This window comes from Hippoglossus stenolepis, chromosome 6 (assembly GCF_022539355.2).
Source record: "Hippoglossus stenolepis isolate QCI-W04-F060 chromosome 6, HSTE1.2, whole genome shotgun sequence".
In the NCBI taxonomy this organism is placed as follows: domain Eukaryota; kingdom Metazoa; phylum Chordata; class Actinopteri; order Pleuronectiformes; family Pleuronectidae; genus Hippoglossus; species Hippoglossus stenolepis.
The window spans coordinates 20,161,189-20,185,242 of record NC_061488.1 but is presented as its reverse complement, the minus strand read 5'-3'; the positions used below and the strand labels follow the sequence as shown (position 1 = coordinate 20,185,242).

General features: G+C 40.7%; 2 protein-coding genes across 4 annotated transcripts; both read right to left on the bottom strand.

Moving 5' to 3' along the window:
• Window positions 1-707: 707 nt before the first annotated feature.
• Window positions 708-18,357, bottom strand: plekhm2 (pleckstrin homology domain containing, family M (with RUN domain) member 2). 3 transcript variants are annotated; one of them, XM_035159176.2, is made up of 20 exons: window positions 17,833-18,356; window positions 15,852-15,958; window positions 15,413-15,522; window positions 15,193-15,292; window positions 14,305-14,392; window positions 14,042-14,216; window positions 13,274-13,333; window positions 11,042-11,330; window positions 10,179-10,958; window positions 10,023-10,098; window positions 9,325-9,415; window positions 8,528-8,592; window positions 8,261-8,349; window positions 7,226-7,358; window positions 6,896-7,086; window positions 5,910-5,975; window positions 5,601-5,760; window positions 4,832-5,011; window positions 3,870-3,986; window positions 708-3,703 (listed from the first exon to the last, which is right to left on the bottom strand). In XM_035159176.2, the coding sequence occupies exons 1-20, from the start codon at window positions 17,890-17,892 to the stop codon at window positions 3,566-3,568; spliced, it is 3,075 nt and encodes a 1,024-aa protein (XP_035015067.2). In that variant the 5' UTR covers window positions 17,893-18,356; the 3' UTR covers window positions 708-3,565. The 3 variants fall into 3 exon arrangements, with proteins under 3 accessions (XP_035015067.2, XP_035015068.2, XP_035015069.2); XM_035159177.2 differs by having other exon boundaries at window positions 10,029-10,098; XM_035159178.2 differs by lacking the exon at window positions 13,274-13,333 and having other exon boundaries at window positions 17,833-18,357.
• An 879-nt stretch (window positions 18,358-19,236) lies between these two features.
• On the bottom strand, window positions 19,237-23,756 carry ddost (dolichyl-diphosphooligosaccharide--protein glycosyltransferase subunit (non-catalytic)). The gene is made up of 11 exons (XM_035159066.2): window positions 23,488-23,756; window positions 22,816-22,926; window positions 22,632-22,718; window positions 22,435-22,538; window positions 22,229-22,323; window positions 21,815-21,908; window positions 21,342-21,490; window positions 20,606-20,753; window positions 20,363-20,483; window positions 20,122-20,228; window positions 19,237-19,847 (listed from the first exon to the last, which is right to left on the bottom strand). The coding sequence occupies exons 1-11, from the start codon at window positions 23,720-23,722 to the stop codon at window positions 19,698-19,700; spliced, it is 1,401 nt and encodes a 466-aa protein (XP_035014957.2). The 5' UTR covers window positions 23,723-23,756; the 3' UTR covers window positions 19,237-19,697.
• Window positions 23,757-24,054: the final 298 nt, after the last annotated feature.

Genomic DNA, 24,054 nt, shown 5'->3' with positions numbered 1-24,054 from the left:
TGTGGTTGGCCACCAATGAAGGGCTGTCAGGGTCTCACTCTTTCCAGCTCATCCCATATGTGTTGGATGGAGTTGAGGTCAGGGATCTGTGCAGAGTGATAATGTTTTCTACATAAAACTCAGGAAACCAATTCGTATGGACCTCACAAAGTGCACAGGGAATAACTAACATGATGAAACAGGAACGGGTATTTCCCAAACTGCTGCTACACTGTAAAATGCTGTGGAATTAGGATTTATTTTCATTGGGAGAAAGGTGAGACATTCATTTCTCAGGATACAATAGTAGTAGACAGGGATCTTTTTGGCAATATCTTATAACAGATAAATGATGTCACTTTTTGAGTGTGTGTTACTCGCCATCTGTGCATTATATACAGCTCAGTAGAAAAACTCCATAACTGTAAGTAGCTTATAACAGGGAAGAAACTACATATATGACCTCTACTGGTGACTTGGGAGAATAGCAACATTGACAAACCTTGCCTATGACACTGCTGTGGAAACATCAGAGTTAATTTGACTAACTTTGTTTCATATCGTTTTTTTAAACAAGGCTTTCCACTCACCATAGTGTAACAGTAGTCTAGCAGTACTGGTATAAATGCCAGGGTGTGAGTTGTGCTCTAACATGACCCATGAGTATTTCACTGGTTTGAGCTGAAACACAGATGAAGACATTAAAACAACTGACACAGACACCGTTATCACGTTTCACCACAGGAGCCATGGTTTCGTTTCAGTTTATTCAGTTACGCTGTCCGATCACAAAGGTTTATTTGCACATCCATTACCATTATGAACAGTATAAAACTGCATGTCTGGACATGCATGTCTTTCAGCGGGACTTTACAGTGTTATATTGATTAGTGCTATATTTACAATTTAATAAAACTACCAAACATAACATAAATATGACATGCATTATACATTTATGAACAAAAATCAAAAAAGCGTCTTTTTCACAATGTATCATTCAAAAGATGTCATCCACCATTGGCCAGCAATGACCTACATTCAAAACACAGCTCAAAAAGACTAGTTCTTCTTTACATACACTTCATAGGTCACAACTCTAAGCACTTGATTTGCTTATCATTGATAATAAACTGTTCTCTTCCTGGTCAATAAGTCCTTCAGTAATCCACTGGAGGGAGAAGGTTTCAATCAAACAGCTGACCAAATCCTGTTTTGGAACCCACTGAATTATTCAAGGATTTTAAAATAAAACCTTCTCCACCTAATGGTATCACTTTGCGGTCTCCCCTGTGCACGCAAAAATAAATTCATAATGCTGCATGGAACATGGGAGGAACAGAAGTAGAAAAATGGATTTTAAACAACGTGTAATTAGACAAAACAGCAGCAATCTTATAAAATGCACGGTGACTCTTTAGGTTTTGGATGTGAAGTACCTTTTTCACCTGAGATTAGATTTCTTTGTAAAAGAGCAGAAGATGAGCAAGAACAAGTGGCACTTCGATGGCTTAAAGCACTGAGTGATGCTGACTTTGAAGAAACAGTGCGATAGAGAAAGACGTATGCATGTGGGAACATGCAAGTAGGAGACACACTGTATGTGTGGGGCGGATACTGGTGACTGCTCAATGCCTCTGTTTTTGTATTTTATTTTGCTGACCATGCAATTTGTGGCAGGACATTATGTCTGTCGTCAGAGTTTCCGACTATTCCAATAATCACAGCATAAATTATGATGATTGTTTACGTTTTCTAATGCAGCCAAATGTACAGTGTAAGGCAAATGTAATAACAGTGCTTATTTCAATTTAAACTAATTGGCCAAATTGTCCAGTTCAGTCAAAAAAGACAATTTTCATGGCGGAAGAAACCACATTTTTCTCTGCCTTGTAATAAGAGCAGTTACACACTGGCACTGACACAGCAGCAGGCCTCAGTGTTGAGGACAGATTGTAACATGAATAAACATTACCATCCACTCCCTATGTCATTTACAAGGAATATAAGATAATGTTATTGGTGAAGCATTTGCTCTAAGTTTAAAGGCTATTTGAGGATTATTTTAAAACCTCAGACGTGGTCTTACGTCGCAAAAGAATGACCAGTGAAGTTACTATTATCTAGTGTTTTATAGCTGGTAGATTGCCAGATTAAATCAATGTTTGCTGTCACAAACCACTGGTGTGTATATATAAAAAAAAAAAAAAAAAAAACTCTTCTAGCTCTTATTGGTTAGTGATTCTTATTTAACCAGGCTAGAGAAGTACACATCTTCTGATTCAGACACAGAAATCTACACTAAGACCACTCAGCAAATCGTTTTGTAACAATTGTTCCCGCTTTCTTCTAAAATGGAAAGAAAAAACAGGACGTTTTGATGATAACATAAAAACTAAAATTGGTACCAATTTAAAAAAAGAGACTAACAGCAAAAAAACGTTGTGCAAGTCTGCATGGAAGCCTCCGCTCGTCTCGAGAGGGGAGGTAAAGGCAAGTCTGTTGCATTTCCTGATAGTTTATCTGACTGACAACATTTCAAGTGGTAAAGCAAGATCTCAGATAAATGAACATGTCATGTAGCAGTGCAAATATCCAGGCATACTTCATATTGAGATCTTCATTCTATCAGGATAATGTACATGAAGAGGATTGTGTCCTCACACAAACTGAATCAGACACATACACGACCATCAGTGATTATGCATTGATACTGTACAGTTGCTCTATAATGACGGTGCAGTGTAACATCTTGTACAGTAACTCTGTTAACCAGGAGTCATCATCCCACAGTTGTGGGTTGTGCAAGACGAGACGGTATATATGGATTATGTGTGTGTGTTTGCAAGGCAAGGAGTGTGCATTTTTCCACATCGCAAAAGAGCAACGACATACCGTTCATATATGGCTTTCTTGATACATATATTAAGTATATAATAAGAAATCATTAATGATTTTCTTTAGAAACTGGTAACAGATCTTATATCTTCCTCCAAATTCAATGTATGTGTTTATATGTGTAGTTTTTTACTGACTGAAAGTCAAGGGTTGAATAAGGAAATTTAGTATTGAGTATTGAGACAAAACTCTCAATTGTCAAAATGACTTAATTCAGCAGGCTACATCTGAGTGCAAGATGTATTGAAAATCAGTTTCAAATTCTTAACATGACACAGCTACTCTATGTGCATTGTACATTAGTACATCACCATTTCCTTCAGTGAGTTTCTCTGATGTAAATAACATCATGTGATACCAAACTTTTCCTTCATTCCTCATATTTCTTCCTACATTGCTGCTATGTCTGAAGAACCTCTGATAAATGAATAACAGTAATGTATCAACAGGATGAAATGAAAAACACTGTCACTCTACTAGAGGTTCATTCATTTCATTTCAAGGGAGGAAGTCTCACAACTGCACATCTTTGCAATGTGCAGTGCCATATGCATTGGTACTTATGCAGGAGGTTTCTCTGATAGAAACACTTCATCGTCCCCTGACTGGTTTGTTATGTCTTTCTACATCAGTCTACTAGTGTGTTTCAGTGGTTACCCAAAGGTAAGCTATATGTGTGCACGTGTGTCCGTCAGCACCAGGGTTCACGTTGGGCTCTGCCTCGGGCCAGACTGTCTGCTCTCTGCCAGGCACTCTTCATCAGGGCAAGGGCCTCGCTGCATCGCTTCTGCACCGACGGATCAGACACTTCTCTGCGGGGAAGGTCAACCTGTGTAGAGTGGGGAAATTCATGAGGGGTCAACCAGAGCCAGCAGTTGTTGGATTTAAGATTGTATTTGCTGATATTCTGGAACAGTTAATATTGCAGTTCTTGCAATATTACTGTATTTTCCCTTAAGCCCATGTGACAATGGCAGTCTACAGTGTGTTCTGACCTGGTAAATGTCTTTCCACGTCTTGTCCAACGCCTCCAGCAGCCGATCTCTCTCTTCACAGCCACTGAAGTACAAGACCCATGGAGGGAGGAACTGGGTTCGATCTGTTGCAAACTCCTGGTTAAAAAACAGAGGGACAAGTTTACATTAAAGGCCTTAAACACAAGATAAAAAACATTTTACAGTATTCAGCCCAATACAGTATATTTTTCTATCCAGAGCAGTAGAGAACTCATAACCCTAGTTTTCTATTCATCCAGCTCAAAGACTGAGTAAAATCACTTGGGCAGATTATAATAACAGTCGGGAAAATCCTGTTTAAACCCATCAGAGACACATGATCATTGAATACCAATGATACCAGAGTTCAGTTTACAGTTTGTTCAGTACCAAGTGTAGTGTGATGTATAATGCAATGAGTGCTGGGCCCCTTCTTCGACTGGAAATACTTTACATAAACTCATTGTGATGCTCTCTCATCTAGAACAGATCAGTTTAATTCATTTAACATCTAACTTGATGTGTGACTGTTTACAAATAAACCCTGTTTTTCTATGTTGATAGCTATGTTTATCCTGATCAATTTCACATTTCAGAAAAACAGAGAAGAATTAAAGGGATAGTTCACCAATAAATGAAAATCCACTCATTACCTACTCACCACTACTTTATATGTTTGAAGAAGAGTTCACCTTTTACTTTAATTGTATTGGATTTGGCTGCAACACTGTTAACCCCTAACTCCAAGTGTTTTATGGTCCCAAACACTTCACCCACCCCTCCATCATATTGGTGAGTAGATAATGAGTGAATTTAGATTTTTGGGTGAACTATCCCTTTAAATAACTGTTGGTGGTATGGCATGGAGATCACACATGAATCAAATAAAAAGATTTAATATAAATTCTAACATAAAACCATATAATCCAACACCAGGAGGCACTGAACAAATCGTCACTCACAATGACACAGTACTCCTTGTCGGCCTCCAGGTTAACAGTGGTGACATCACAAACATCGGCGCTGCCCAGAGAACGGAAGAAGCTGGTCTGACAGTCCTGATGGCAAGTTAGCAGCTTCGTGTCTGTCACCACCAGGCAGCATGGGATACACGGGGTGGGAGCCACACCCTGAGGGATGACCTGGAGATAACATGGTTGTAGTTTAATAAGACCTTGCTCATGTGAATGCAGCTTAGATCAATCCACATTGAGATGCACACAAGCAAAAACCCGATGTTCCCGGCAAACAATGAAGATCAGCAGGTCCTGTAACAGACGATTCAAACAAATGATCCAGCACTGAGAATCCCCACAGGGATTATTTGACCATGTGCGTTTATCCATGGTCACTTCCTGTTGAAAGCTGTAAGAAAAGCCAATCCAACCTGACTTAGAGGGGCTTCCCTTTTCAGTTGAAAACACCAATGTGTGGGATACCACAATGAGAACTTTGCTTATTATTATTGTCACAAGAAAACTTGCACTGTTTCAGCATGTTTGCATGCCTCCAGGAAAAAGTACAAAGACAGGCTTCATCTGTAACTGCTGAAGTGAGAGTAAGCACACAACATGTGACTGAGGGGTGGAATGTGTTTAGTATTACAGCTTGTACATACTGTACAACATTAAATACTTTTAGTTTGAAGTTGTACTGAACAGACAGTATCACTATCTCCCTGTCTCTCTAAAAACACTGAGATATATGCATTGTGTGACTTTCTCTCCTTACCCCTTTGGAGACGGACTGGCAGAGCAGCTGCATCCAGTCGGCCATGTCCTGCTCATTGTTGGCGCTGAGCTCCAGCGGCGGGCGCTCTGTCAGGATGACCTGGAATGCATGGGGACGCTCTGTGCTGTTTGAGCGCCGGCAGCCACCACAATGCTCTCCTCTGTTGAGTAATAAGAAGGGGGGAGCAATGAGCATGAAAATATACTAGTGCTAATCAGTGAACACAGTTCTGTTTACTGCTTTTGAACAGTAAAATACTCAAATCGGTTCACCATCTCCTGTATCACCTTTCAGACTCTTCAAACTTACCCCATAGTGACGGACAGCTGAGGTATCCCATCTGTTTTTTCTGCATACAGGTAAAGAATCCCTTTGCTGCAAGAAAAGTGGACAATTGTTTATATCCATCTAATTAGAAGCTCATTATATTGCATAATTAGACAACAATTGTATATAATATTGATAATACCACAAAAGCTTCACCACTTGTTTCAAAGCATTTTGGTCTTGGTGGGGCTTTTTAATTTCTAATAACTAATAATACAATAATGATCTAATCAAATCATTAGCACCTTCATTTTAATGTATTATTACAGGGGCTATGTAGGTTTCAAAAAGTTCAGTTTAAGACTTTTAATACCATAATCTGTGTCAATTAGAGAGAACATTGAGTAGAGACATAACATTTTATACAGGTCACCAAAATAATTCTCTTAAAATTGAAGCATGATGGAAGTGGCATTTAATGAACGGTAACATCAAGACCTACCTAAACATATTTACGACCTAGTGCAGAATATTTAAATTTATTTAAGGCTTTTTTTTGGGACTATTTTTAGACTAAGATTATTGTAATAGACAAGACAGCAGTCTCTACCCTGTATTATATATTAAACAGTGTGTAATGCTGGTTAGAAGCCTGCTGGATTGATTTGCTCTAGACCCACAAAATGGAGATCAAGCTTTCAGCATGTGTGAGAGTGGCAGACGCTGAGAGGAGGGACAACCTCAAGGAGATATTTACATCCAATATGTTTCGCATCTTTCACTAAAGCAAAAGTGTGAAGTGAGGGCGTTTGGAACTGAGGATCATACACTGCACTCCTCACAGGTTTTGTGAGGTGTGAGACTGACATACATAGGATGTGAAAAGAATGTTTTTTGTGAAAGAAAGTGAAAGCTGAAACATATTGTAATGTCATGTAGTATGAAGTGTGGAAACAAACAAATGTATATTTAAAATAACATATTAATGCCAGTGGAAAAGGGAAACAATATGTTTGAGCTGCTCATACCTGAGCACAAGGTAGCAGCTTTTCCACAGCTCTTTGCCCAGGTACGTGTTTCCAGACCGGTACTGGACAGTCCCCTCCTTAGTACTGGAAGGGCCTCTAGAGCTCGGTGGGCCACCTTGGGGAGACATAGTCATGTCCATAGGATCCTCCCAGTGGACCAGTGAATAGAGTTGGATAGACACCTCTGTTACCTGGAAATGCAGGCAAGTATTCACTGATTAGTGATCAGAGTGGAAAAGCAGGGACAATCAAACATTTATAGAGCTACAGAAATTTGTATTCACATGGTCCAAAAGACCAGACCTATGATGGAGTTCTACATTTCTTTACCTCACAGTGAGATTCCTGGGAGACAAACTTAGTGAGAGCCAGTTTTTCCATGGTAGCATCAGTCAGAACGGAGGGGTAAGGTGGCTCACGACAGCCCTTCACCATGGCTGACTTGAGAACTGATAGGAACCAGCTGTATTTAAGAAGAAAGATAAACTGGATGAAGTTACACTAGCTTGACACGTTCTTGTAACGTCACGTCTTTAAACACATTGAAAATAAGTCCAACTTTTGCACACACACAGTTCATCTGCCACACACAACTCGAGACGAAACATGAAATAGCCAGAACAATCTGGATTCATGATAAAACATCGAGTGATAACTAAATAAATGTGGTTGTCAGTTTGTGTGAAGAGAGCGACTGAGACACACACACACACACACACACACACACACACACAGAGAGAAGTTCGTTCTGCACATTATAATGCAACGCATTGTTTTAACTTCATTGTTGCAGAACAAGGCGACGGCCTGTTTATCCATGAACATAAATATGGGGAGGGGGGGGGTCGTTCATTAATAATAATCAAGGTATAAGTTAGAAATAATAGCGATATTGATTTGAAGTCATATCACCCAGCCCTATGATGTACCCTGTATCGCTCTATAAGTCAATGGTCTTGCTCTACAGAAATAACGTTTAACAACCTCTTATCGTTGCAAAAGACTAGGTTCAAGGTTGAATGTAGGTCACTAGATTCCTGACACATAAGACCACAGATGCACACATGAGGAGTTGAGATTTTATGTGCACTCTGCCCACTGGAAGAATTGTGCAACCTCCTCTTCGCCAACAACCCACCTGTGGATGTGCGTGGCACAAACCCATGGTCCAAGCTGAAGTCTACAAGCTAAACTAGTTTTTTTCTGAGGGACTCAGACAGTTGAGCATTTATCACAGATACATATTGATGACAGGTGGAAATTAATATTGGCTGCTCTGAATAGTACAATAATCTTAATGTGTCTGATATAGTACTTAGTCTTAGTATTACGAAACATATGACAATGATATAAAGGGAAACTCACATTGTCAGTGAGGAATCAGCTGTGTCCAAAAGGAATTTTCTTCGTCTGTTGGTGCAAACCACTGTCACCGTCTGTTGGTCAAGGCCCACCTTCAGGAACACAACATTACAACCACTTTATTAGACACATCACTAATTATGTGCTCTGTTACATCACGCTTGAGTCTTCATGAATATCACGTAGTTAACTCTCCATAGATCACATGAACAGCCTGAGGCCTCGACGAACATGAGAATATGATAAACCTTTGTTGTGCAGGACACTTACTGAAAGATAGTCCACATCATTGTAAGAAACAGCTTCTTCTACTGTGTAGGGTTTCTCTGCAGCACCTGTGATGAAAATCAATGAAATGTATTTTTAGCCATTGGAGCAGCCTTATGTAGAACTGCTCTTGGACAAAGCGTACATCTTATCGGACTAGTGTATAATTATCTCAACACGTCATCTCAGACCTGCTGGGAGCTTTGAGAAATAGAAATTCTCTGGGTTGCTTGTACAGTTATACAGTGTACAATTTTATTCAATGAATAAACAAATTAATATGTCAAAACGTGAGACCTGACCTGTTCCACCCTATCCATCGAATAATTCCAGAAATCGCTAAACTTTCATCTTATCACACTTAAACATGTATTGTTAGGGGCATAAGGAAGTGCACTGTCGAGTTTGGTGTGGTTTGGTCACGCAATATGTTCAATATTAATAAACTTTGAAAAAACAGGTGACCAGTGCTCTATAGCAGCAGTGACTGGACCTCAACGTAAGAGACAGTGTAGATCACAACAGTGCGTTCATAACAACAGCTGATTCTCCAGTTCAGGGTTCTGTGTACTTTGAACTTTGAATAAACTGGAGAACAGGTCTTTGTGCAGCAGTGGTGGAGCAGCTTTACTTTCTGCAGCTTAATTACTGCAGGTAACTTTACCAGTTTCAGAAAGAAAGCTGCAACCAGCATTAAAGACAAGCCAAGCAAACAGCTCATTCCAAACAGACATGTTTAGAATGGACACTTCAATAGTATAACCAAACAACACCCATGCATTCTGGGTCGAGCCACTCACCCTTCCGTAGCAGGTAGATGTAACAGTCAGTGATGAGCAGGTAAAGGGGCTGCAGGTCCCCCTCCATGTGGCCTGTACTCATCCTCAACATCTGAAAACACAATGATAAAGATTTGGAAACGTCTATGTTCGTCAGTCTCAAACTGTTCCTGTTCATTTGTGATGGGTTCTGGAAACTGGATTCTACATTATAGCATGCTGCTACATATATAAGAGACTGCTGTTTTAGAGAACAGCAGATCTTGGTTTTCATCATGTATCACAAACCAGTGTCATTTTTATTACACTAGTTACAACTGCATCTATGTTAACACAGTTTGGTGATAAAGTGTGAATAGAGGTTTTTACTTAATGCCAAACAGATATATTTTTACTGCCTGAGTAGAAGCTGTTGAACGGGAATTGGAAACTGAGCCTTGCAACACTTCCACTGAGCAACAGTCTCCAAACCACTTTGATGTCCAAACAAGTGTGACAGCAAAACTGGTTAGACCATGTGAGAAAGAGCAAAATTTATAAAGACAGTTTCTTTTAAACCGTCATGCTAAAAGTTCATGTCACCACTGTGCTGCTATACTTAAATTTGTCATTCAACTATTCATTTTAAAGCTGGCCATTAAAATGCATGCTGTGCACTTTCACATCCCTAAAGAATGTAAATCCTTTCAAAATGAGTAAAAATAAAAATCTGTGCCTGCCTTCACCTTGAAGAGCTGCTCCTCATTCTCTCGGAATACATGGATCATCAAAAGAAGCAAGTGATTATTGTCCACCCTGATGAAGAACAATGAAGAACATTAGACACACTGGATAACATTGCAACACTAACAGCTCATTTTGAAGAAACTTCATACCTAAATTCTGCAGGGTGAGAACTCTCTAAGGGACTAAGCTCCTCCTCTTGTAGCCGTTGTTGTGTTTGCACATTAAATGAATTATTGGCCATTTCTTCTTCTTGTACATTTTCCTCCTTTATGTCAAGCTCCTGTCCTGTTGGCGCTTTTGCCTCTCCTTCATCTTCATGGCAACCTGAAAGAGTCTGTGATTGGCTATGCTCTGTAGAGTCATGGTGGCCACCACCTGTGGGAGCAGAGTCTGGACTGTTGGCGGTAAAGCAGCATATGTCTGTCGGTGAAGGAGAGGCCTGCAGGAAGTTGAAGCCTGTGGCCAGAGTCTCTCCTGGTACCGGGTCAGGTGGCTCGCCCCCTGAGTCCTCTCGAAAGGGCTGCTGTGCAGGGGGCTCGGGGCCCCGGTCACAGCCATTATAATTTTTCTCCTCCTCTTCCTCCGGGTGCTCCCAGGCTGCCTTCCTATCCAGAGCCCCATTGAGCCGCTCCATGACGTCTCGGAGGGGCTGGCCCACGGTGTCCATGGAGGTGTCAGTCATCTCTGGCAGGCGCAGGAGGCCTTCTACCCCGTCCTCATCACCCTCATCAACTGCCTCTGATCCCACCCTGCTTCTCCTCAACTCTCCTTCACCATCCAGATGAATCAAAGTGCAATTTAATGAATCCACATCCTCCGAGGCCTCGATTTCCATGAGGTCAGAAGAGACGGAGTTATGGATGCTGCTGCTGGAATCTGTGGAGCCCTTCCCTCGACGTTTCTTGGCTGGTTTCCTTCGTCTGGCCATCCTGGAAGAAAACAGTACTTAGATGCATTTTTCCTCTTTACTAAAACCAATGTGAGCTCACTAATACGTCTGTAGCTACTGTACCTGATGACCTCCAGCTCATTGCTGGTGTACTCTGTCTCATCTCCAGCCGTGATGCTGTTATGGCGGCTCACTATGTGAACTGGCGTGACGTCGGCTGAGGTGTTGGTAGTGTTGGTGTCTGAGTCCTCATTGAAGGGATTGTGTCTGGATGTGGGGCTGTGTGGAGGAGGATGAGCTGCTACCTTCACCTTCACAGAGCTGACAGAATGCACCACTGTGTCGCTAATGACTGTTTGGGGATCAGATCCACTGGATCGGGGGCAGCTGGCCTGGTCGGTCAGGTCACCCTCTATCATTAAAAGCCACAAATAAACATTAACTTAATAAAAAAGCAGCTGTTACCAACAGTAATAAACAGTCTATATATTCAAAGAAAAACACTTAAGTTTTGGTGCCGTCTCGCTGGTAAGTGGAGCTTCAAATGTTGACATTACAAGGTTTTGCTTGAAATGGTAATTTAGAGCAGAGTTATTTCTATTCATAAATTTGTGAACATGTATTTAGTTTTTTCAGTATTATAGAGTTGACCAGCGAGACAATTTCACAAAAACTTTGTGCTTTCCTTCATCAGCATCGCACACAAATGTTAGGGGCTGCAGCGTTCTTAGGCGAGAGGGTCAGAGAGGCACACAATCCAATGCTTAAGATATCAAGTCGGTACACAGGCAGCAGCTTTCTTTGCAGTGGCACAGGCCGAGGTCAAACTCTACTGGTGTGAAACAGATGGGTCATGCATTAGAAAATGGACTGAATGCGATGTATATAGACTAAGTCACTAGAGAGCTTTTGACAGTTATGTCTTCAGCCAGGTTAAGGACAAACTGTTCAATGTCAGATAAGATGTAAGGATCATCTCACATCCTTTAGTTATTTCAAAAAATCTGGAAAATTGACTTAATTTTAAATGAAAACATTTAGTTCATTCAAGCAAAGAATACTATAAATAGAATGAATAATGAAATAATCTATAAAGACAACAAATATGTACACATTCTGTATGCAGCTTACTGCAAACAGATGCTGTAGTAATACACAGCAATTTTTACTTTCAACCTTGAGCAACTATTTATTGAGTTTAACCTCAACCCAACAGTGGAGCTGAACCTAGGCTAGTGCCACATATCATACAGGAAGAGAAGGAGTTACAACAACATTACACCAGACAGGCAAATACACAGTGTACTGGAGATAGACTGGACAAGGTGACCATATACGCCAGGTATTTATCTTGCTGTAGTGAATAAAGAGGCCAAGTGAGCATTAGGGTCGTTCCCCAAATGAGTAAAACATGCAGAGCATGACAGAACAGTTCCCATGTGCCCACCCAACACTTCCCAGGAAAAAGCAAACTTACCAGTAAACTTAACATGAAAAGTGCCACCTTTTTATCTCTGTTCAATTACTTGTGTCCACACATTAAATTATCAAAAGGTTTGATAAAAATGGATGAGCACTATCAATTTCTTTCTGTTGCATCAACATTCAGGTATGTTTAAAGGAGGTCTGTTAGCTCAATAACAAGTTAAGCTATAGGCTTCATGAAATATTTTCTAATTTCCAGTTATGCAGTAATTACAGTTATGTGCCATCCAACTTAAGATGGAAACACCAGTTTTCCCACAGAATTAGGTCTATGGCGATAACAGGGTGCATATCACAAACGTCACTCTCATGTGCAACAGATTCAGAATGAGGTACATTGTCTAAAGAGTGAAAGACTTTCTCGCATGAGAGAGAGAACTGAATTGTATGCAACAACTGCAGCTGGAACTTTTAGGTCTGACTGTTCATGGATGGTAAAAACATTATGGACCATAGCGCAAGCATGCGGTAGCTCGACAGTGCGAAAAAGCATGCGGCATACATCAGAGCAAATTCCACACCAAGCTAGGGATCTCTTATGTTATTATTAGAAGTGTAAAATGTTTTGGTTCATTATGAAACAATTCAATATGACAGGGTGCCATGGTCTCTAGATAATTAATAGGAAACACTGAAACACCAATCCTTTCAAGTTGAATCCATATCCCAAAATATAAGGCCCTTTCAACCAGGTCTAGCTTTCATGTCCTCAGATCAGCAGTATTTTATATCAGTTAGCTTTTTTTCTATTACCATTTCTAATTACAGGCTAAAGGACCCAGCATTAAATTAAGCACAAGCTGTGGAAATGCCATGCAAAAACAAAAGGAAGGGAGGTAGGAAGGATGAAGGGGTTGACCAATGTCCCACCTTCCCAGTCTGCACTTTGCAATGACGGCAACACGGGGAAGATGTCACCAAAATCATAATCTAAAAAAAGGAGGGATAACATTCAGCATTAGATAGATGTAGTAGAGAGAGAAGATTGAAACATAAAAAAACATGATGTGTGGTTTTCAAAATAACTGAATCAATGGAGAAAGAGACAAGTGGGAACTAAAAGAGGGGAAGTGACTCAGTAATTGGTGAAGAGTGATTGGGAAAGTATTCACTGGCCGCTGCAATCACACCAATGAGAGGATTCTGTAACCAAAGGTCTCTAAATGCCACATGATCCGCTTGATGAAATGCTCTTAGGTGTCATGAGTCACGAGAGTCTGCCAAGTTTCAATCCAACTTCTGCTTCAAATGCCATTAGCTTGACATCACTGTATGAACTTGTGCCAAAGCATGTGACTGTAATTTTAAGTTTATGATGTAGTCTGGTAGGAGTTCATATTTAAAAAGGTGGCCATTCCCTGTGTGGTAGTTTAGCAGCAAAGTAACATGAGAACAATTACTGTCCAGTTAAGCACTAACAGCCCATTGAGGTGACACTAGATATTTGATGGGCTAATTTTAAGAAGTGTAACACTGCCTTTCATGAGCCATTTCAAGCCCAAATTGGTCTCAAACCAGTTAAGTCTGTGTGTCTCCTCTAAAAAAAAGACAATTACTTCTGATTAAGTGAAGCATGGGAGCCAATAAGGAGGGAGTTATGGGTATGTCTCGTCATCAGAAAATCCCAGAGCACCTTACCTTCACTGGATGGGGCTATGGCACTGTCATCCCACTCCAGGTTGGTGGAGGTGAGCGATGTAAAGGAGTGCAGGGACAAGCTGTCTGAACTGGGCAGCCGTTCCTCAAAGTCTAGCAGGTTGTGGGGTTTGTAGTATTCTGGCATGTAAGGGGCCACATCCAGATAGGGCACATCCTGACCCAGCAGGACACAACAACAACGTTACTGACATGCTGCTGATGTTAAACCTCTGTATTTATATTTATATGAAATGGATGCTAACCAGCTCCAGATCAAAGCGAATGAACTCCAGGCCGGACACCAGCGTGAGGAAGAGGGTGAGGTGGTCATGACTGCAAACCAGTGCGTTCCTAGCAGAAAAGGAAAGTAGTTGAGGTTATGTGAGCGACTTTTAAGCTGCTTTCAGACATGCACTGAACTCCGCAGTTGCTCTGTATTTTCTCTGGAGACGGTGCATGTGTGAACGCAAATGTCAGAGTGAGACGCTCAGCAGTTTCTGCAGAATTTCTCCACCTGGCCTTCAAGTATAAGGTCTGTAGAAATTCAGGAGAAGTCGATGTGAGAACACAGCAGGGGATTCCTGCTGGATTCGCCGTGAGTGATTGGGAGGGTTGATGACGCTTCTAACACTCGACAGACGCAAACAATTTTAAACAAATATCTCCCGGTGAAAAAAGCGGTGACACACACATAGAAGACACCGACAAAGATGTCTCGAGAATTTGTGGTGAGAAGAACTGACGCCGGTGTGTTGTAAAGAAGATCATGTGATCTCTGCTGTGGAGTTAATATATGTCATTTCCTGCCTCTGCCTGCTCCCCCTCTCTTTTGAATAAAGCAGAGGATTTTAAAAGGAAGTTACTGTTGTGAACGAATCGGTGCAGAGAACCTCTTGCTGTGTTGTGTATGTGTGAAAGGCAAACTGCGGGGAAACTCCAGAGCCAATTCTCCGGATTTTTCCCCGAGGTCATGTCTGAAAACGGCTTTATTTACCACATAAATACATAAGCAGTGTTTAAAAAATGATGATGGAAAATGCAACTTTATATCAGTTTGTTTTTCAGGATAAAAGATAAAGAAAGCAATTGTTTGAGGTTTGATCGTCTTCATGTATGTACATCATGTAATCAAGGATTGCTGGATGACTTACTTGAAATAATACTTTTGTAGTAAACCTTGGTTCTCCTGGAAGAGACGCAGATAGCTCTCTAAAGAGCTCTCACTCAGTGCCAGGTATAACCATGCACGACCTGAACAGAATAGAGAACACAGACAGTATAAGCCCACTGCTTGATGACTGAATCTTTACCCCCCCCCCCCCAGGTACTGTCTGAATGAGTGAGTTTGACTGTGGGAGAGGGATGTCTCACTTCGACCAACGTTGGTTGCTATGTGCTGAAGCTCATCTATCTGGCGGACAGCCTCTCTCCGGGTGAAGTGAAGGACGAGGACCCAGTAGCCTAAGGAGATGTCCTGCAGCCTGCAATGTTGAAAACAGTCAATGATATCAAACGTGTGAAGCCTAAGGAAGAGAGGGGAGTGGAGTGATGGTACCAGAGCTAAAATCATCGAATCACAAAAGCTTGATCAATTACATGTAGCTTGATAAACACTGTCAAATCAGGCAAAATGCATGTGTCGTGACATGAGACTTGAACAAACGTTAAAAAGGCAATAATAATAATAATAATAATAATAGGATCTATAAAAGGACTTTTTGTACAATGAATAAAAACAAATCCGATTACTATGTGCACTATGCACCTTCCCTCTTTACAGTATGCAATTTACTTTCAATAAGCCTCTTACCCATACAGCAGAGCATGGTCAAGGTGTTCACACAGGCGCTGCAGGACCCGGTCGTGATTCCGTATAGCAGGAGTCTCATCTTCACAGGCCGCAAAGTAACTCTGCAACTGTAGAGAGACAGGATTTCTGTTCTGCTTGTTTTGGTATGGAGAGGGAAAAATCTGATCCTATTCTAGAAACAAAGTTGCCACAATTTCTCTTTTCAATACATGAAAATAAGTGAAAAGTAATGATAAACAAGATACATTTTCAAAATTATATTCATTGGGGTTGTTTGTCATGGGCTGGCCTAAATGCATTGATCGGCAGAAAGTATATATTGTTAATAACAATAATAATGATCGTTATTGCATGTATGTAGGGCTGCAACTAATGATTATTTTGAAAAGCTAATGATCAAGTCACATCATTGTTTTGGCTCTGTACTCAAGCAAACCTTACATGAAACAAAACAACAACTACATCAAGCATGCATAATGGTGTTCAACTTCACAACACTGGAGGAACTGTAACCCTTTTTATACATCGTCTCTAAGGTTCAGGAGAGTGCAGCAGGACAATTATCCTCCAGTAAAACTTAGTCAAAGTAACAAAGGAATTTAGGGCCAAGCAGTGGACTGTTCTTGACCTAATTCCAAACGAGTATGAGTTTTACTGGTGATTCCAGTGTGCCTGTACTCCTTGTATTTCAATTTTACTGCTGAGGTCCAGAATTAAGGCAAAAACACATTAAGCCAGTAAGTGCAGCTGGCTGCAGCACAGGAAACATGCTGCTGATGTCTTTGGGTTAGAGACTTGAGGAGCAAAGGTATTTTCAAGCTTTTCTGGTTGCCTAAAATGGAGGACAATGTGTTAAAAGAACAGCTCAGCCCATATGGAATTTGGCCGGCAATGCTTAGGGAGAAAAATTATTCTAATACTAATATATTGTATTGGACTAATCAGTATTGAATATAGACATATTGGATAACAAGGTTCTAATCAAAAGGTCTACAATTCAAATATTGTTGATCTGATGTGGATTTAATTAATGATCAAAATGTGCCACTTTTAGCTTTTTATAGTCATTATCTAATTTCAAACTCAGTCTCAGTATGTTGAGTAAAAGCAACACAAAACATACTACAGTAGTAATGTTTTCCATTCTGAACGGACTTCAGAGACGTTGAGTGGACTGGAACCATTTGAGTAAGCAATGTTTGTCTGAGGTAAACACTGAACACTTTCCTGAAGGCTTGACACATTCCCTTTCTTCATCACTTCACTCTTTGTCTCTACAATAAGAGATAAACTGATGAACTAAAAACTTATTAGACAAATGTGGATTCAAGACACAGTACTGCTGAGCTTACGGCACTAGACGTACAACGGTGGGCCCTTCTAATGCAATCATCTGATCATGGAGCAGGAGGGTTGGAATTGGGAAATACATGAGAAATATATCCTATAAGGACATACATGGAAACTAAGATTTGAAAAGAGAATGTGCCAACAAGCAGGTAGATGAGGAAGACGATGCTGTGATCTCTATCAGGTTATAATAGAATTCATTTCATAATGCCAGAGATTACTGGTCAAACGATTCTTTATCATGTATTTCATAAACGATGGAAAGTTGAGCAAAGATCAAGCAGGTAACCTTTGTGTTGTAATGCGTGTGTGGTACGGTTGCAGGTGTGTTTACGACACATGCCGCAGTGGACAAACAGCAGCTTGGCTCCACTGGTGTTTACAGTGATCAAAACTGAAGCTACATGACAACAGAGGCAGTAACACATGAAGGTGATCGAGGAAATTATAGGGAATTCAGTGCGTGTTTGATTCCATCACTGAGGGCAAGGCCCTTCCATGACAGTGAGCTGGAAGTGACCCCCCCTACGACTTGAAAGTTGCCCTGTTTCGCAGACAATAGATCTGACGTTAGCTCCAATACTTCAGATAAGATGAATAAACTCCGACAGTCCGACCGGGCGGTGCTTACCTTCTTCACAGAGAGGGAGATGTTTTCCAAAATGCGGTCCTTCACTTTGAGTTGATCCATCACTGGTCTGTTGGCAGCTCACGGCAGGTTGTCAGCTGACTCCCACAGCACAGCTCTTGTTTTGCTAACGCTAACACCGCCCGCGTTAGCTAGCTATCATGATCAGAAGCAGCTAAGCAACGACAGGGCTGAGGTTGACAGCTGTAAACACGGAGTTGTTATGTGTTTTTAAACGGAACCACTATGTCACAACAGCCATGTCAACGCCTGTGAAGCAGCGGGATGTGTCGACCTCTGTCAGCCGGTCCTGTGGGGTCCGGTTAGCTAGGAGCTGTAGCCACCAGACTTTTTAGCGCTAATCAAGCTGGGGGCGGCTACTTTCACATTCCGCCTGCGGCTAACTTTACCAGGAGCATGGTCACACTGTCGGTCCCAGCTCTCTGGTTAGTTACCGATAAATACTTTGTGTTGTCTTTAACCGTATTTACCAATAAAGCTAATTACGTCAAACTTTTTTGTCTTACTGACCTAAATACTCTGAAATCAGAGCAGGTGACGTCACTAGTTGACTCAGTGTGCTGGCGTGGGGAGGAGTGAGGAAACTGAACCTTATGCTCATTAAATTAAATAAAAAACAATACCCCATTACAGAATGGTTGATTTGAATCGTATGGAATAACACTCAAATACGGCGCATGTACAAGACTCGTGTTTAATCTTGAGTTACTTAAAATAAATATTCTATCTATATTTATATCCTCTACAAATCCGCTACCTGGCTGTTTGCACTGTTTTTTTTACTCACCTCTATAAACGTACACAGTATACACTTGTAACTTAGGTTTTACACTTGCATCCTCTAATGTATTTAGTATTGTATTTGTTTTTTATATATTCGGCTCCTTTATGTAAAACATCTTCTTTTTCTCACTTTATATTCTCTGACTTTGCTCTAATTGCATTGCTGAGCTGACCTTTCTCGGCCAACACTTTTCACCGTACCGTTGACCATGTGTTTTCTTACATGTGACAAATCAAAGTTGAAACTTTTTTTGAATGAGTTCACGCTGATCTACTTCAGTACGACCACTTGTTGAATGAACAGACACAGCAAAGTGGATTCATTTATACATTTGACTGGTAGCTTCTCAGTAGTATGTGGAATAAATTAACTCATCCTGTATAAACTTTATCTTTTTTGCAAAGAATATGTAGATCTAAAAGTGTATTTTTATATTAATTATAGGGTAGATAGTCTACGTACCAACGATCCAGTTCCCATCGCAGCATATCACTATAAACAACATTATGCAAACCCTTGCAATATCAAAACTATCAAACTTTTATGTCCACAGCTCATTGTGAAAATCACACAATTATACCAAGTCATAGAAATGGCAGGGGTTTCTGAGTGGAATGTCAGTATTTTATTAAGATGACTCCAGCATTTTTTGGAAACACATTAAAAGTCATATCAAAAAAAAAAAAAAGTTGGCATATTCAGTGCATGTAGTTACCACAATAATATTTCCTGTCTGAGAAAATGTAGGTCAAATTTTGGACTTCTGTTCCGAAGGCAAGTGCTCCACTTTGGAGCTAATCCTAATGTAAAGCAACTTTATTCAAACACTGACTGACTTCTGAATATATAATGGGTCAAAGCAGAAAGAAAAAAAAAAAAAAAAGGATCCCCTTTGGCCTTTGAGCTCCAACAAGTGAACAGAAACGGTATTTTTAACACAGGACTGCAGTCCAAGTCCCTGTGTGAGGATTCAAGCCACCAAAGACATTCAATTTCAACTCTTCACACCACATGTTCAAATTTATAATCTCGTTTTTTCCCCTTCCACCATTGTTTCTCTGCATTAGTCTGATTTCTCCTTCTCTTTCATGTGCAGGAAGACTATGCTGAAGACAAAGAGGCCAATCATCATGGAGAAGACGCTGGCGTAGTACGGGAAGGCTGAGGGGATGAAGCGCTCGTACTGAGTGTGCTGCAGTGGACGCACTGAAACCTGTCGTAAAGAATCAAATGTAGAAGTTAGCCAAAACATCAAAATCATCAACAAGGAACCCTTTCAGATAATGATGATTCTAAAATAATTTTAGAAGATTGTCCGACTGGTCGTTTATTTGCCATCAATACTTTTTCCATTAACAATTTCCATTTAATCAACAAATATAAATAAGCAATTAATTTGTCTCTTTACATGCAAGGAGATTTCCCATGAGTAACCATACTGTTGTTTTGTGTATGTTCAGGTGAAGTGAACTGTCTGATTAACTTGCCTGGGTGGAGGAGTAGAGGTGTGTGTATCCCAGTCGGTTGTAGTCCACCTTGAACTGGAAGACTCCATATACATCAGGCAACGTGAACTGGATGGTGTATTTACCTCCTAGCAAAAGGCAACACAGTATTTAATGGATACAAATGATGACAGTGAAGATGTGTGAAACTCAAATCCTAGGAAATACATTTGGGTTGTAAAGATTTCATACTAAGCTCAGTGGGTTCTGTGAGCTAAAATACCATTTTTCTTGAGGTAAGTCCTGACGAAGGGATCGATCCTCACAAACTCGAGCTGAATGTCCTCTCCGTCAAAGGGGACCCAGCGGCCCTCGGTCAACATCTCAACGACGATGCTGTACTCCTGCATGGGAAAGTTTTACACTGATTGAGATATAAAGTACAAATACACAGCTCCTCAATCAGGCTATAATAAACCTACAGAATGAGGACTGTGCAAAAATATCACTGACAATTTAAACTCACCACAAGGTCAGTGATGGTGTATGCTGCAGGGGGACTGATCTCTCCCACAGGATGATGGGTAACAGCTCCCACCCTGAGTACACCGGCCTCCTTAAACACCCAACGGGACAGAGCCTCAGCCAGATCCATGTTCCCTGTTTGCTCATACCTAACAAAGACAACAACAAGGAGAAGAGGGCTTCAACCACAGTAGAATGAAATCTGTACTATACTGAATTTTTATCAAATGATCAATGTTCTCCTGTTTGTCAGTGAGAAGATACAATAATCTATTTCCACTCTTTACTTCCTTGGTTATATTTGAGAGGTTTCAAAAATGCCTAAGTGTAAATTTCAAAATACTGATGATTTGCAAAACATATCAGCAGTCTACCCAAATCAACCAATACTACATGAAAGAATAAGCAACTGTCAATACTGTCTCACATATTACAAGTTAACGACACATGTTTTTAAATATAATAACAAACAATTCCAAAAACTTAGGCAAACTAAATTTGCCTGAATTTAAAGAAAACATTAAGTTTGCACAACTGGAGGCACTCATTAGAAAGTCTTAAAATGCACACAAGTGGAGGATCAGGGCAACATTAACGAACTGATAAGACACAGAACTAATACCATCTTAAGACTGAGTAAGAACGACTAATGACACAACACCTGTTTGCATGGCGAGACACATCAACTGACAACTAGACTGAAAGTAACCAGGAAGTCAGTGAACAGTGAGGCCTACCTCTGGGAGCCAGGGGTGGCCTTCTGCACAGCAGAGTTGAAGAATGCATCGCTAAAGAAGTCAAGAGAGCCGCTGAAAACCACTCTGGCATTGTTTCTGGCCTGAAGGCCAGCGATCAGCAGGGTGTTCTTGCCGACAGCATGGGGATACTAGAGGAGGAAAAATGAATGAATGGTAACCTTCAGTAGTTCATTTTTAATCACAAAAAATCGAATGCCATCGTCAGCTTCTGATACTCCACCTACTGTACATGCTTATCGCATTTCCAAAGCTACAGATGACGAAAATTTATTGGAATATCCATTCAGGCCTCCAGTAGTTAAAGCCCCTCATCCTTATCTCATTAAGTGACGATAAGAGTTTCAGTAAATAAGGTGCTACTATTCAAACTCAGGACAAAGGAGGATCTTCAAAGCATTAAACCTCTTCTGAATTCATAATCTGGCATTATGATGATATGTAAGGCATGTTACCTGAGAGATGGGTCTGTCAGGGAAAAAGGAGTAAGCGGTGGAGGAGCCAGTCAGGATGTCCAGGACAAGAGGGTTCTCTGGGTCTGCCACCATGCTGGATGAAAGGAAGGTGAGAGGGTTAGAAAATGTTCACATAGTTTGCATTGCGAGTACTACAATGACTCTTATCAGATGACTAAACAAATGAAAAATCTAATAATGTCTCTTCTGTCAAAAGTCGTTGCAATAGTCAAACCTAGGGAGGTGCTGCTAAAAGTAAAAAATCTAGCATTTTATTAGTTTACAGGGTAAACATCTAAAACGTGTAAAGATAAACAACAGCGAGTGTCAGCTTTCACTATAGCTATTTTGCATATCAGCGGTGTCAACATAGTGGTTGTTGTTCCAATGTAAATTGCAGTAGGTCGTGCTTACCCAACACCCTTGAATAAAACAGGTTTGCCAGTGGGTTTGCCGACAATAGTGGGAGCTTTCAGCAGGGTCTCGGGACCAGCTACAATCAGGGTGTGCTGGAGAAAAGAGGGACCACTTGTAAATAACAATGTTCAATGTCAGATATTAACTACAAATGTGTAAAACTAAATGAATAGCCCTGTTGTCTTAGACAAAATTCAGTTTACCTCTCCAGGATCAGACACATCATAGTTGTGATGGTCAATGACAGCAGTTTTCTCCTCATCGAACTCAATGCCACACTCACTGCCCAGCTCCCTTAGAGGGTCACCTGTGTAACAGGGGAAAATCGTGAATATATGACAATATTCCAGTGTTTTAAATTATATAAAATTGGAGCAAATGCTGTTAGAAACCCACTGACCAATATCTGAATTGGCAGCAACCAGGACGTTTCCTCCACCATCGATGAAGGATGTAATAGTCTCCACGTTTATATTTCCTCCAAAGTCTGCAGATGACAACAAAAATATATTATGCAAATTGATTAAACAGTGCAAAGGAGCCATAAAACTGGAAACATGATGATGAATAAGTGTCACATTTACCCTCAACTGATGGTGCAAAGATGATTAAATGGTCGTACAGGAACTGGCCATATTTGATCAGAGATAGGGAGGGATCATCGGCCGTCTTGATTGTGAGGTCAAAGCCACGATCTAAAAACGAGAGGTACATTATAAACACAGAGGATACAGATAACAAAACTGGCAAAACAGCTGAAGATTGCATTGGTAAGTGAATCATACATGTAATATAACATTTTTACAAGTCCTATTCACAACCTTGTGTGGATTCATTTGAAGTTGTTCTAATGTGACATCGAATCACTTTGAAACCAGTGAAGCTTTATTGAAGAATCACGGCTAAATCGTAATAATAGTCATGTATTGACTATTTTATGTGCCAGACGTAAGCCGCAATGAAGACTGGCCCCGTATAGATTGAGTGCAGTATTAGTGAACCATAGGAAGCACGACACGTATCATTAATTAGTTAGAAACATGTTAAATTATTAAATAACTGGATGGAGTTTGGTGAGGCAGAGCGAACATGGTATGGCTAAGCTAAAGTTAGCATCCTTGATGTGCAAGTCTAGATGTTCATGTCGCTAAGGCTTAATATTCACTGCAGAGAACCGTCTGTGACAAAAGGCTGAAGTGGGATCGTTTAGAGGAGCAGAGGTAAAGATCTAAAAGAAGCATTAGTCGTGTACGCACCTGCCAGACTGCGGAAGAACATTGAATGGGTGTCTCTGATGTTGAAGTTGTCCAGCAGCACCAGCGTCTTCCCGTCAGCCACAGCGCAATGCAGCACGGAGGCTAGCGACAGGACAAACAGGACATTGTTGACCGACAGTCTAAACCTCCTCTGGGCCATCGTAGCGGTTCGCTTTTTGGACGGTGATACAGAACCGGGGAGGTTCGTCTGCACGGCTCCTGTCAACGACGCCATTTTCCTGCAGAAGTGGACGTCAGCGTTAGCAGCGGAGTTAACTTTGACCCCGGGATCCAGCCAATCACAGAGAGGAACGCGTCATCATGACTGCCACTCAGCCAATGGGATGAAAGTTTTATTATGAAGAGTGACAATCGCGGAAATGTCCCAAATTCTACACATTTATTGAATAATCACAAACCAGATCGGTATTTTCTAAATAACATGAGTTGGTTTAAAGTGCCTAAATTATTTAAAATGTTCATATATGTTTGTGCATTCTTATCTTAACGAAAACAATTTAAATACAATTAATGTGAACAAGTTATTATTCTATGCTAATCCAAAGT